The following is a 14,870-nucleotide window of genomic DNA, read 5'->3' on the forward strand; positions in this document are numbered from 1 at the left end:
GGCAGTGTCCAGCAAGGTTGGGCATTTTCCTAGCACTTCTTATCTGAGGATCTGAAAGCACTTAAAAGATTTTGCTTCATTACCTCCACCAGCTCAGATATGCTCATTTATGTGATTTCTGAGATGAAGGATACAATCCCAGAACAGTCAAATAGTTTTACTTACATCATAAGGCAAATCAGTGGTAACATCTTACCTTCTCACCCTCTTCCTACCTCACATTATTGGGAGCTTCTCCTTAGAGCCATGTACAAAATGAGAAATAACCTGGACCCCCTTGTCAGAGAACTGCCAGCTCAGGTCCTTGCTGCTGGCTGTGGCCAGGAAGCCTGGCAGCAAGAGCCTGGGCTACTGCATTTCCATGGTACCATGCATGGCTCTCAGTGCTCTGCAGCCCAATCCATGTGTGGGGCACTGCCAGACAACTTGCTCTGACAACAAAGCCTCAGGGAGCTTTGGCAATTCCTACTCATGAGAGGAGTAAGAGCCCTAAATCATGTTCCAGGCTTCAAAGCAGCACACACCGCTACGAAGTCACCCTCAGGAGCTCAGGGGTTAGTGCCCAGCTGTAGGGACTAAATCGAGAAATAAAGTTTATTATAACCTGTGACTCAGCCCTTGCTGGAGGTCGATGATCCACTTCTGAGTGTGCACCCGAAACCACTGCTCAGGCAGCCTGAGGCTGTGCACAGCCTGATGTTTTTGGAGGCAGGCAGCTTGCTCTCCTGTCCCATAATGGCCCTGCGCTCCGGGTCACCAGTTGGCTGCTGCTGTTTATCTTCCAGTGATTAATGGTTGCTCTTGGTTCCTGCTGCAATTCCATTAAGATTAGAGATTTAAAGCTACACTGAGATGTTTAGCAGTGGGTGACCTTGGTCTCCCCATAGTTATATTTCTACAGTCTCAAGGAAACAAATATTAACTCATTTTGCACTCCAGCCTTCTTGCTTTCTAGCAGTGGGGAAAGAACCCCTCACAGGCAGCACTCATGTTGGCCAGCAAAGAAAATTTGACTCTTGGCTGATGCACGATTCATGTGCTGTGCTGATTTGGCACTTGTAATTCCAGCCCATAGGCACTCTGATGGCACCATTGCCTGAACAAACACATGTATCCAGAGAACAAAATGCTCCTCTGTGAGGGAACAGGCACACTCTCAATCACTTCCTCTTTGACAAGGAGCAGAGGGAGAGGCAAGGGCTGTTCCACCTTACCTCAGGCCCTCACCAGGACCAAAGTACTGAGGCAGGTCATCTTCCTGAAAATGTACATTTAAACAGGGTCCCAAATGTTTATCTCTCTTAAAAGTCAGCCAGCACACAGGGAAGATGAACATGGGAGGAGTGAAGCAATCAGCAGTAGTTTAACTTCCTCGATTGATGGAGCAGGAAGAGACAGCTCTGACCCTAAGAATTGAATGTAACATCCTACCTTCACCTCAGGGAATGCAAGAATGAAAGGATACTTCACCCCAAATGATTGCGGAGCACCTTTCAGCCTGAGGGGTAACCCTGAACTCTTTGTGGAGATCAGCAATTCCAAGCAAAAGATTCAGCTACCCTGGCCATGGCTGGAGGTAGGAAACTCACAGATCCACAGGGCTGTGTTGATCTGCTCAAGAGAGGACAGCTTAGGGCTTCCCTCCTATCCTTGCATCATCAGTGGTCATTGTGCTGCTATCTTGGAACCCGAAGCATCAGGTACTTGCTGAAGCGCCCCTGCGTGCCCATGGGAAGTCAAATAACATCAAAACAATGTGAGACAGCTTTTCACTTCCAGATCAACCTGTCAAAGCAGGTCCAGCAGGAAGCCTGCTCCCCAATGGCAGTGCAGAGTCGAGCAGCACACACTAGTCAGTCACTAGGCAGTTCTCAACAGGCAAGACCCACATCACAAAAGCCACCCCTGTAATTAACGTACTTTGCTTGGAGTCAACCTTTATGTTTCCTTCCCAACCCTTCAAAGAAAAAAAAAAAATCCAAAAAAGCCCCCAACAAAACAAAACAAAACAAAACCAAAAAAAGCCTCTTTGCTCCCAGGTGATAGAGCAGTGTGTTACTGAGAACCAGGAGATGGGTCACAGGAACCCTTGTTTCTCTTTTCAGGTCAACAAGGTTGCTCTCCTCATGAAAAAGGAGAACTGCCTAAATGGCCCTGGCTTGGGCAGTCAGAAACTGGCACAGAAATAGAAACGGGGTGCATTTGGAAATAGAAAAGGCCTAGAGTCAGGCAGGACTTCCCCTGCCCTCCACCATGCCCATGGAGCAGGGATGGCAATTCCCTGTCTGGCCAGAGGGCCTTGCACAGGGGCCCACAGCATATTCACATGGGCACCAAGGAAAGGACACACATGGGCAGTGACTGGAAGAAGAGATGTGTTAGTTACAGGTTTGGAAACCTTTATCAATAACATACATTGATGGAAGGAGTTACAGGTGCTGGAGCAGACTGGGAGCCATGGCTAGTTTTACAACTAGCCATGAGCAAGAAGTGTCTGAGCAGGCCTGGCTGCATGTTGCTAGTACAGGAGCTGTTACTAAAGAAACTGTTCTTTTATGTTAAAAGAAAGTGAGATGAAGAGTTAGATGAAGATGGTAAATTTGATTTTATCTAAAAATATTTTTGAGGTGCCAATTGCACTGATTCCTTGAGACTGGGCAAACAACTTAGTAGAAATTCCATGAAGGTTTAGCATTGACTTTCTTAATATCTCTGCGTACAGCAAGATCTAGCCAGTGTGGATGAAAGCTCCTTTTCTTAAATCCAAAAGGGCTGTATAATCTAGAAGAATACCTTACAGCCTTTTGTGTCAGTAGCATGGCGTTGCCTTTGGGTAAATACATTGGTACAGAGCTCACATGCTGTCACCATTGCAGACTTTTCCTGCTTTTATAAACATGCTGAGCACATCCCTCTCTCCCCTTGCTTTTGCTTCTCCATGACCTGCTCAGAGCAAACTGAGAAGGCATTCCATATATGGCACATGAAATAGTGCAATTACATATATATATATATACATACAACATCTCCTCTCTGAAATACTCCTGTGTTTAAATTCAGTTCACAAGCAAACTTGTGCTCAGCCACAAGTCCCAGTTTAAACTTGAATACTGGCTATGCTTCATAACCAGTTTTAATCTGAGTGCCCACTGTATCTCTGAGGCAGGCCAAGCATGCTATGTTGTATCCAGCAGCTTGGATGAACTTTGCAACCACTTGCATTGGTGCAGCCCAGGATGGGGCATAAATTTTCAACACCAGGACTAGGTTCTCCTCAGCCTTGTACCTTGTGCTGTCATTTACACCTATGGAACCTTGTCTGTCTTTGTAAGATACTACCCCCTGGTTTTCCTATCTTTGCTCTAGTTTGTACAGATGAAAGCAATGCAAGATGTGCAAAAAGAGCAAACAGGACCCTGCACAGGAGGACACTGTCCTTGAGTTACAGCAAGGCAAGGATCTGAATTCCTCCTTAAATCGTCCAGTACAGAGTCAAGCTCTAGAAGAGAGGAAATTGTGCTTGACAGATGCAATCATATGCAAATGGCTGTAGAAGAGGGGAAATTATCATCTACAAACATTGGGCAGAAATTCCATCTGCTGCAGACTCAAGAAGGGCTCTTAATAAATTCTGAGACAGCAAAGTGACACACATCTTAATCAAGACTTAATCCATGGAATTAATTCACTGCGCGTTTCTGCATAATTCTGAGAGTAATGCTAAAAGCCATGGCAATATCAGCAGCAGATGGACTCCCCTACTCCATGCAAAGGTATTAAAGAAAACATAGCCCCTGTCACATCACTTCATATATGTACACATGGCAGAATGCAACAGGGCTGTGCCTGTCTGCTGCCAGGAGCTTAACACAGCCAGCAGACATCAAAGGTCAGGCTTGCCACAAAGTGGAAATGGAAACCAGCCTCATGGCAAAGCCGGAGTCCTGCCACTTCTCTCCCACAGGATGGGAGAAGCCCAGACCAGAGCAAAGGTCTGGGAAACCAGAACCAGGTTCTGGTTCATTAGGTGCTGTTTCCAGAGGTCTTGACACTGAGGTCAGTGTTGAGACTGCCCCACCAGTACTTGGGAGAGGCGGTAGATGAAGGTCAAGCAAAGTGAAGAGCAAGGAAAACTGCAGGGGTTTTGTGAGTGACATTTGCTGCAGAAGCCAGCCAGATAACCATTAGAAATGGCTCCTTTCCCTCTCATCACAGCCTGGATAGCACACTACAGGTTTGGGGATCAGCCCTGATAAGGCCCTGGAAGCAGCCTTGTGCAAATTGTCTAAAGGAGGCTTTAAACAGCTCTGAAAATACATTCTTAGTCACTGTCATCCACCTCCAAATGAGGTGCAACTGCTATGCGATTAATCTCTTGTTTACATGTCTAAAACCTAACACAGTCCAGACTGTCTTCAACACGTTCCCTCACTGAAACACATGGATTTGAGGGGCTGGGCAATCCTTCACCACCCAGGATCCAGCCTTCACAACTGATCTCCACCTAAAGTTTGAAAATCCCAAACACTTGGTCCAAACTTCCCTAAACCCAGGTCCCAGATCCTGGCACAGCTGTTGTGTCTTAGAGGAAAAGGATCCCTAACTGGGAAGGTGAGGTATCAGCTGGGAGTGCCCAAAGTTTTGGAAGCTACCATGGTCCCCTCAAAGTGATCCAGCCTTCATGAACTGTGCATTGGTGGCAGTGAAACATCCCACATTTTGGTGGGTTATGATCCAAAATTCAGATGAGAGTCTAACACAGGGTCAGATCACCTTTCCAAGGGGATGTAGCCAGGCTTGGAACACTTACTGCCTCATGCCTGCTCTTCATGAGTATCCAATGTGGTCCAGAACAAAGTGGTGCTCTCAGCTGAGCTTCTTTAGGCAATACAGGTGGAGGGTGCAGGGTCCATGAGGAAGTGAATGATGAAAAGAATCGATCTCAGTACAGAGAGGTGTGGAAAGAGGTGGCAGAAGAGTCACAGTGGTTCCTGCAGTTGTGGGAAGCAGCACTGACAGCTTTCTGATTGGGATGCTTTCATCCAGGGAAGATGGCTCACAGCACAGGCCTGTCTCCTGAGAGGACATGGGGAGCCTCCAGTCAAGATGATCTAAGGCTGGAAGCAAGCTCCTGCTGCAGCCAGGACCACTCGTTCCCAGGCACCTAAGTGTGTGAAATGTGATTCCCATGTTAATTCAGGTTCCAGAGGTCCTTATGTACCCCAGAGGAGTCCACTTGCACTGCCTGAGCCTCTGCTTGTAGCAGTGGCTGTACAGGTGTGCCTTCCTATCAGCACCAGGCACAGGAATGCTTTTCTTTTGAGATGTGTGCATGTAGTGCTCTCTGAATGGCTTTACTTAGGCTTGGCCAGCTTGTGGTGAAACAAGGGAGAAAGAGTAGGGAAGCTGGGCAGGGAGGATGGGAGAGGTGGGATGACTGGGGAAGGTGCTAACAGCCCTTGGCTGGCCCAGAACCACTTCCTCAGATCTCCATTACACAGCATGCTCCCGGCGTTGCTATTTCAGTCTGAATGTCACCTATAAATTGGAGGCTCTTTCTCTGAAGGCTGCAAATAGAAGTGTCACTAGATGATCTTTGATTTATAGGGAAGCTCAGCTGAAAGCCCAGTATGTCCATTTTCCAGCCAAGAAACTCAAAGGTGTCCAAGGATCACACAGGGATCCTTTCCTTTTCTTAGACCTTTCCTCAAGGCAAGTCCCTGCTGGAAGTGGTGAGGAGAGGTCACACACACATTCATCTCTCTGATCACCTTGTGACTACTGTTTTCCAGATTCCTCCTTCTCCACCACCCATCCTTGCCCCATGGATTTCAACCTGCTGGCAGACACAGAGGCTCGCAGCCCAGCCTTGTCTCTCTCAGACTCTGGAACTCCTCAACACGAGCACAGCTGCAAAGGGCAGGACCATAGCGGTGAGTGCAAGGCTCAAGATACAAGAAAAACCTTGACCCATCCTTGTGGGTGGATCTGGGTGGCCTGTGGCTTGCAGGAGCCGGCTGCACTGCTCCCAGAGGGACAGTTTCCCATTGTACTGGGAGCCAGCAAAATGCCATAGCAGCATGGCTGTGCCAACAAGCAGGGGAAAGGCAAACATGTCCATATTGCAGTGACAGCTATTGGGAGGGTGAGAACATCATCCCAGTGGTGGGGTCATCTGGCCCTGGCTGCAGGAAGTCACTGTTCACAAGGGTACAGCCCATGGCAGGCCAGAGCCAGGCAAGTCAGGTCACAGCCCAACCACGATTTTTTTGTATTTGCCAAAAGAGGATCCCCAGAGCAGGAGAGCTCTTCCCACAACATAGGAAGCATCAAAGGCACAGAAGGCTGCACCTAATTTTAAACTGCTCTTTTATTTTTATTTTTTTTTGCTTCTGTTTAAATTGTTTGGGTGTAAACTTTCCATGGTAAAGGTAAACCTTAGGCTGAACTTTCCAGGTTCAGGTATTAAGATGAAAGAGAAGCACTGTTTTGCTCCTGCTTTAACTGAAAAAGTCTCCTCACCTGTGCCTTGGTGCACTGCTCTGCTACTCTCCCACAGATGTGCCTTTGACCATTCCCAAAGGCTGAACAAACCCCAGACCTGCTGAATTTTTTATCAGGCTCTGAATAAGAAACATTACCATTTGCACCTGTTCAGAAATCAGCTACCAAATGCTATGGTTTCTTCTGGATTTTACATCTGTCCAGTTACCATTCCAACCCTTGTTAATCTGGATGTGTAAGGACAATGCAAAACTGCTTCTGCCAGTGCCAGCATGAAGGAGAGAGGCCCAGGGACAGCCCAGTGCTTTTTGTGTAACGCCTCCAGGCTCACGCTCATGCAGAAATTACTAAGGATAATGATGCAGATTAAAATTCCCCAGAGAAAGTATCATGAAGGGAGTTACACTTGGGTAACTCGTCGAAGAATCTACCCAACAAATTTCCCACGTGTACCTTAGTTGGGCACGTCCTCAAGCTCAGTGGCTCCTCAGCTGTTTTGGATGCATAGCAGTGTCTCTATTCAAGTGGCCTTCCCTATTGAGCCCAGCCTGACATGCTGTAGAAATGGCCAATTCAGGCACTGACTTTTCTTTCCATTAGGCATGAGCAGCTAATTCCAGCTATGGCCACAGTCGTTTCACTGAGTGGGCGAGTATGTGCAAGATATATTCCACAACCTATTTTGGGACGACAATAAATGCTGGATGCCTGGCTACATCACTCCCCACTGTCTTAAGCAGTCTAGAAATAAAATGGTTCTGGGAGGTGACTGTCAGCATTACCTGTGTGCAAATGCTGGCAGCTTGTGCCTTTGCACCAGAGGCTGAGGGCATGGACCAGCAGTCTCAGGCAGAATAGAGCTGGATACCAAGGGCTGCCTGGGACAGGGGCAGGGTTGTACTTCTGGCACTTCTTGACTCCCCTCAAGAGAGCAGTCTCCCTACTTCTCCTTGGCCCTGCTTCATTGATCTACACACGTATGAGATCCTGAGGAAGTGAACACAAATCGTGCTTGTCTGGGCTCAGCACTCAGGGATGTCAAGTGTCCTCCCATTTTATGGCATGGTTTCTGACACCCCCTTCTGTTAGGTTTCATCAGGCAGCACAGGTCAGGGAAGAGCAAGGGTGAGGAGTGAGGCAGGTAAAGAACTGCCCCCCATATCCCTGTATTGTGCTTCTCAACATGGATTCAAGGCACCCACATTCTTTCTGAGGGCTCCTTTCTTTCCCTGTATTGCCACGGTTTGGTTCCCCACTGCAATCAGTCAAAACTCTGCACCTTTCACAGAGAACACTTATTCTCTGCTTATAGAAGAAGCAGAAAAGAGATGACACAGAAAGAAACACAGGTAGCAGGTATGGAAACAAAGAGGACACCAAGATGAACTGCAAGTATTTTTCAAAGCTCAAATCTGAGATTCCTACTTCTCCTTAGACTTAAGATTTATGGAAAGTAGGTATACCAGAGGGTGTTGAGAATACCAAACAAGATACATTGTGATCTCTTTCACCCAGATGTAGCCCATAAAGCAGTGGTACCCTCACTCCATTTTCTTTCGCTCTTGGTATAGTTTCTTCCTGAGTGAAGAATGGCAGTCCTGGGCAGTTCCCAATTCTGGCACAGCCTCCTGCTTCACAGCAACCCCTTTGGAAATGAATATTTGTCAGGGATTTTGGTGAGAACACACCACGTGTGTGCATCAGACTCCTAATTAACCCAGGCTCAGCAGATGAACAAATAAACCAAATGTTGTCCGTTCATCTATATTGAGCCACTCCTAATAACTAGCTCAGATGGGTGGCATCACTCCCCATTTAATCTCTTTTGGAGATGGACAGTGCAGGAATCTCCTGCATCCAATACTACTTCAGAGCACTGAGCTAGAGAAATCTGATTAATCTCCTTGGCAAGAGCCACTATAAAAATCCACATTAAGAGCATGCTTCCAAGAGTTCTGATGAATATGGGATCCACAAACAAAGGTGCTCATGAAAATGAGAAGAGTACCACAAGATCACAACCAAGCTCATTCATTCCACTTTTCAATTCCTATGGCTTTGTTTCAAGAATGTGATGGGAAAGTTCTTGTACAGGTACACCCTGGATGGAAACACAAACTGGTCCTGATGCTGAAAACAGGACATACCACCTTCCTGCTCAGAAGAACCAGCTTACACCCATCTGCTGTGAGCAGTGGCCATCTCACTGTCCTCGCATTCACATTCCTGCTGGTGGATAGCATCAGATGTGCTAGAGAAGCAGAGGTGGCTGGTGGGGAGCAAACCACACCCAAGGTTTCCTCCCTGGAGAGTGGGCACCTCTCCTGCAAATGCTCTCTGCAACTCCAGCATTGCTGTCCTTGAAGAAAGGCAAGTACAAGGAGGGTTTTCCAGGAGCAGCAGGAAAATATTTATGAACTAACAGGCTGTGATAAGAACAGGGTAGTGGCACCAGGTTCTTGAGACAGGAACATCTTCCAGGTCTGGGCCCCACTAAAGCACCTGCTGTTGGCACAGCACTGCCCTGCAGCAGTCTCTGGGGGGGGGGGGGGGGGGGGGGGGGGGGCTCAGATGCTTTTAGGCCTCTCACATGCCCCATAAAAATTAAATGGAAAAGACAGAGACTATTATTCCAGAGCACATTCATTTGACTTGTGGAATCCCTTTTTTCACTGACTCAGCTATATTCCAGGCTGCTGTCTCTTTGCTTGCCTTCTCATTAAGGGGCTGTACCAGAGACCTTCATGTTGAGATTTTTCTGGACTTTAAAGCCTTTTAAACTAGCTTCCACTCAAAGAACTGCAATCAAACAAAAAGTTCCATTTTAGCAGAGTGATGCCAGGTTTTTTTTAAAGGTTCTTCTTTAGTGTGGAATGGTTTGGGAGCTATTTGCAAAAGTTTCTATTTAGTTTAGATTACTATTTCCCATTGTAAAAGAACACCTCCTCTCCCTGATGAAGACCCGACTTTCATTTGGAAATGCTTCACCTGGCTTCTAGATCACAGGAAGGAGTTGAACATCAGAAATTATTTATTTTCAATGGAATAATTTTCATCTATGGTGACCTGTCTTGATTCCCAGCAGAATTAAACACAAGCTATAGCTTTCTTCCATCATAAAAGAAAGTGTCACATTTGAGCAGTTGGACACTCTGTGGAGGACAACTAAACAGAAGATACTTGCATTTGCATTCTGCCCCTATTTGCATTTTGCCTGCTTGTATTTGCACAGCCCCCAAAAATGGCTGTGGCACAGGGAAGCAGCTGGCTACCCACCTCCACCCACAGCAGCCAGAAGCTCAGCATGCAGACATGGACTTGATGCCCAGAAGGAGGCTAAGCTGTACATTTCAGTGAGATACCCGTGTGAGTGCTGGAGTTTTGAGGTGTTCATTTAGTGGGCAGTAAAATGAAAGACATCACCTCTAGGAGAGGGATTTATGAATCAGGAGGAGGGTAAGGGCAGAAAGATAGAGAGATGCTGCAGTGCTTCATGATAAGGTCTAAGAGAGGGCCTTTCCTTACTGTTTAAAAATCAAAACTTGTGCACCTAAGTATGATTGTAAAGGGGCAAGAAGGGGAGTGAAAATTTGTGCTTCTCAGGTTTAATTAACTGAAGACCCTCTGCTTGCTATCAGTTTGCAATTTGCCTTTTCCCATCACTTGTCCACAGAAACACGACTGGATCTTTTGCTGTGTCATAAGTGTCAATTTTGGTTCAGTTTTTCCAAGGGACACCTTAGGCAGAGAGTTTTAAGCAGAGTAAGAACCTTCTGATCTGGATAAGCTTTACCACAACCCCCTCCCCCCCTCCCCCCTCCATGTGAACGGTGATAAATGATACCTATATACTGGAAGTTTGGAAAATCTAAATCCAGGTGTTTGGAAGCTAACATCTTAGGGCAGTTAAGCAAAGGCAAGTTGTGCTGCATGAAGGGGGCATTGGTTTTGGTGCCGGGTGGATGCCTGCTTCCAAGGACAAGGGAGGGAGATGGGACCACTCCTGCTGGCTACAGTGGAAGGGGACCTCAATGAGCATGCACTGGTTGCCGCAGGTGCATCCAAATCTTCAAGTTAACTCAGGGGATCTCTCCCATCTTTCTGTTTCTGGCACAGACACTGAGAAGTCCCAGCAAAACCAGACAGACGACTCCAACCCTGAAGACGGCTCTCTCAAAAAGAAGCAGCGGAGGCAGAGGACGCACTTCACCAGCCAGCAGCTCCAAGAGCTGGAAGCCACTTTCCAGAGAAACCGCTATCCAGACATGAGCACCAGGGAGGAGATTGCAGTCTGGACCAACTTGACAGAGGCACGAGTCCGGGTAGGATTGCAGTCCTTCCACCTTCCTGGACCTGAGCTTGTGGGGAAGAAGCCTGCTATGATACATGACCAAGCCGTCCCCAAACCAAGGAAGGAATTAGGAGGACTAGAAAATTTCCCTATCTTGGAAGCACCTCACCAGGGTCTGCATTTGAGATTTGACACATCCTGCCACACACATACCCCATGCTTGTGGTGCCTTCCCCATCCAGGGCCACCTTGCAAATATACAGGTAGATACAAGGCCCAGGCTCAGCCCCACAGAGCCCCACCAGCTGGCTACCTCGACCCAGCAGACCCCTTCCTTGCAGTACCACGGTTCCCCAGCTTTACCCTTGCTGGAGGGCACTCATTTGGGTTCCCAAACCAATGTGCAGTCACAGGCATGGTGTGGCAGGGCTCCAGCTGGAGTGAGAGCTTCTCTCTGCTACTAGAAATAGGAGTTAGCAGCACCATGAATAGCCTTCCAGCAGTTTCCGTGCTCTAGGAGGTTATATTGTTTGAACCTCTCTAACACTAACAGATTTTCCTGTTAGAAGACAGACTTAAAACACCTCACTCCAAGCCAGTACTGAGGTAAAGTCAAAAGAAGAGAAGTTCTTTCCTTTGTTTAGCAGCTTTCAAGCCACATCCCTTAAATACTTTGCTCCCAAGTCACCCAACCCCAACCCCTCCTCCTGGCTGTGGTCACTTGGAAATACAGCAAGTATTTTCCTCTTTTTCCTGTACAAAGGGCATCTGTTGGTTGAGTGAGGTGGGTTATTCTGTGTGTTGTGAAATGGCAGCGGTTTGGGTTTTTGTTTGTTGGCTGAGGACCTATTGATGATTCCTGCTGGGAGATGACCCTGAAGCCCAAACATCTTGCTGCAGCTCTTTCCTGATGCTCAGCCTCCCATCTCCCTGGGAGCATCCAGCCTTTCAACAGCTCTTGTCTTGCTGGGCAAAGAAACCAGGGCAAGGCCCCTTGCAAGGTCATCCAGAGCAATTGCCATGCCCTCCCTCTCTCTCTTTTGCAGGTCTGGTTCAAAAACCGCAGAGCTAAGTGGAGGAAACGAGAGAGGAACCAACAGGCTGAACTGTGCAAGAACAGCTTTGGAGCCCAGTTCAATGGACTGATGCAGCCTTATGATGACATGTATTCCAGCTATTCCTACAACAACTGGGCCACCAAGGGGCTTGCCAGCAGTCCGCTCTCGGCCAAGAGCTTTCCATTCTTCAACTCCATGAACGTCAGTCCCCTCTCCTCCCAGCCCATGTTCTCCCCACCCAGTTCCATCACCTCAATGACCATGCCTTCATCCATGGTCCCTACTGCGGTGACCGGTGTACCAGCCCCTAGCCTCAACAACCTTGGAAACATCAATAATCTGAACAGCCCGAGCCTCAACTCTGCTGTCTCATCCAGTGCCTGCCCTTACGCCTCAACAGCCAGCCCCTACATGTACAGGGACACGTGCAACTCCAGCCTGGCCAGCCTGCGGCTGAAGGCCAAGCAGCATGCCAACTTCACCTACCCAGCGGTGCAGACAGCAGCTTCCAACCTGAGCCCTTGCCAGTACGCCGTAGACAGGCCCGTATGAAGGGCTGCCCTCTGCCAACCAGGGACTTGACCTTAGCCTGACAAAAGGAGACCTTTAGCCCTACAACAGCGTACGTCCTGCAGAGAATGAGAGTGAACATAAGTGCATAAGAGGGAGACAGGGACAGAAAGAGAAAAGAATGAACAGGCAGACGAACCTTTATGAAGATTTGTCTATTGTATGGTGAATTTTGACTGTTTCCCCTTCAAATCCCCTTCCCTTCTTGCCCACCAAACCTTCTTCTCCATGGTAAAATAAACCAAAAGAGTCTACTGGAAACCCCATGGGGAAATAGGAGCCCAAACATGCAGGGTGCCTGACCCATGGGCAGCCCAACCAAGTATGTTTCAATCTGCCCCTCCAAGCCTGACAGGGGTGAGCCCCCCAAATTCCTGGGACAGCACAGGCAGTCTCACACCACCCCTGCAGGAAATAGCCAGAGACAGGACAGCTTGAGGGGGGTTGCCAGTTGGTGCTTGTCTGAACCATATTCTCTGCCCATGTGCAGGATTTTGATGAAAGATATCTTGCCCATTTATTTATCATACAGCCAGTAAGGAAGCCTTGTCTCATTCAATTAGCATCTCTTTAAAATGCATATATATACATGGCCCTTCAGACTTGAAACCTTTAGGAGCTAGGGGTTGTAAGAATATAAAATATGTGTGTATATATATATATCAATCTTATATATATACAAATACATATAGAGACATTAAAAATATGCCTTCTTGTTTTATATGTGAAATAACCTACAAAGTAGACCTTAAAACCAAAAGCCCTGTAAAGGAAGCACATCCACCGAGGCAGTGTCCTGGCTGTCATGCTTTACTGCTTCAGTCATTTTGGTCAGACACACTGCTGCCAGCATACATCCCAAATATCCCCATCTGCAACAATCAGCTCCTCCTTGCACATTTCTTTCCCTTCCCCAAGTCCCATTTCCAAGAAAGATAATAAAAGTTGGCACAAACCCTTTAAGCTTCTGCTTGTGTGTTTATTGAAAGCACAAACCTGCATCTGAAGATTCTGAAATCAAGTGCCAGCAGCCCAGGTAAAGGTGAGCATCCTTAAGAGCAGCAGCATGAGACAGTCCAAGTTAGAACAAGGGCTGAAGTTTGGAAGAGTAGTTCATGTTCCTCACTTACAAATCAAACACCTGGCTCTACAGAACAACAAAAGTCCACACAAAGAATAGGAAGAAGAAAAGAAGCCCCCTCCCTGTTCCCTGTCTGCATGCACCCAGCACAGCAGGAAGGTTGAGCCTCTCCTGGCTCGGGCTTCCCTACTGTGTTTGATGGGGCCAATGCCTTTGTGCTCCCACAGCCCAGGGCACAGGAATCACCCCAGGTACTCTGGCTCCGAGCAGTGGTCCCCAGGGGAGACGCTAGATGCAGCAACTTGCCCTGCTCAGTTTCTGTTGGGAAAGCTTCTGGTGTAAAACAGAGGTGGCCCTCTCAAGCTATACAGGCACCTGCAAAAGCTGCTGCTTCAGCCAATGCAGAGGGAGGCAGCAGATCCCTCCAAGGGCCCAAGGAAGATCTACATGCAGCAGGGGAGCAGGACATCTCTAGCCAGTGCAATCACCTTCCCCTTCATCAAGCACAAGCTCCAAGGGGAAAATACAACTCCAATACTATACTTTTCTCTTTAGATAGAAATAAACATCTCTAAAATATCTTCACAATAAACTGTCCTACCAGGAAGAGTAGGTCAGGCAAATCTGACATAACCCATCTTCTGCAATATTGCCAGCATGCAGAGAGAAAGCAAGTTCTTTGCGAAGAATGGATCCCAGGACACAGTAAGAGGTCTCCCATAAACCAAGCATATAAACTCCTCAGTCTTTGCCAAAGCGTCTTCCAGGGACTGGCTGCTTCTGAAGGTATTCGTGAGCAGATGCTGAAAACAGTCAAAGGTATCAGCCTACCCTCACTGTAACAAATTCTTTGCTCTGAGATAATCCAAAATCTGGGAGCCAAGATATCCTGCACTGAAATAGCTACCAGTGGAAGGGTTCAAAGATCAAGTATAAACATATAAAACATAAACACAGTGCATCTCAGACCATATGTTTCATTGTAACCTGGATCCTACCTTGCTGCTGGACACCAGTGCTGTTGAAGTAGATTCAGTAGTTAATCTCTGTTTTGTGCTGGAGTTGCCATCCAGCAGCCATTCCACCAAATACACACCTCATCTTGGTGTTACTGTGCATAACTACCTTCTCTGACACAACTCTTCCATCTACAGGAAGAAAGAAGGGCCTGGGCTTCTCTCTAATACCCTCTCCTCTACTGAGCCCAGCTCACAGCAGAGTCCACCTTTTCTCCCTGGTAACCCAAGACAGGTAGTGCCACAATCCTCTCCTACTGCCTTGATGAAGAGCTGATCTCTTTGATCTCTTTAAACACTTGGTCTTTCCCATCCTCCTTTTCCACACATACTGCCCCTCCACCCCATAT

At 47.5% G+C, this 14,870-nt stretch overlaps 1 protein-coding gene across 1 annotated transcript; it reads left to right on the forward strand.

Annotated features, from left to right (window-relative positions):
- The first annotated feature begins 5,824 nt into the window (after positions 1–5,824).
- On the forward strand, positions 5,825–12,405 carry PITX3 (paired like homeodomain 3). Its single transcript, XM_062496730.1, has 3 exons — positions 5,825–5,933; positions 10,621–10,826; positions 11,842–12,405. The coding sequence occupies exons 1-3, from the start codon at positions 5,825–5,827 to the stop codon at positions 12,403–12,405; spliced, it is 879 nt and encodes a 292-aa protein (XP_062352714.1).
- Positions 12,406–14,870: the final 2,465 nt, after the last annotated feature.

This window comes from Cinclus cinclus, chromosome 7 (assembly GCF_963662255.1).
Source record: "Cinclus cinclus chromosome 7, bCinCin1.1, whole genome shotgun sequence".
Taxonomy (NCBI): domain Eukaryota; kingdom Metazoa; phylum Chordata; class Aves; order Passeriformes; family Cinclidae; genus Cinclus; species Cinclus cinclus.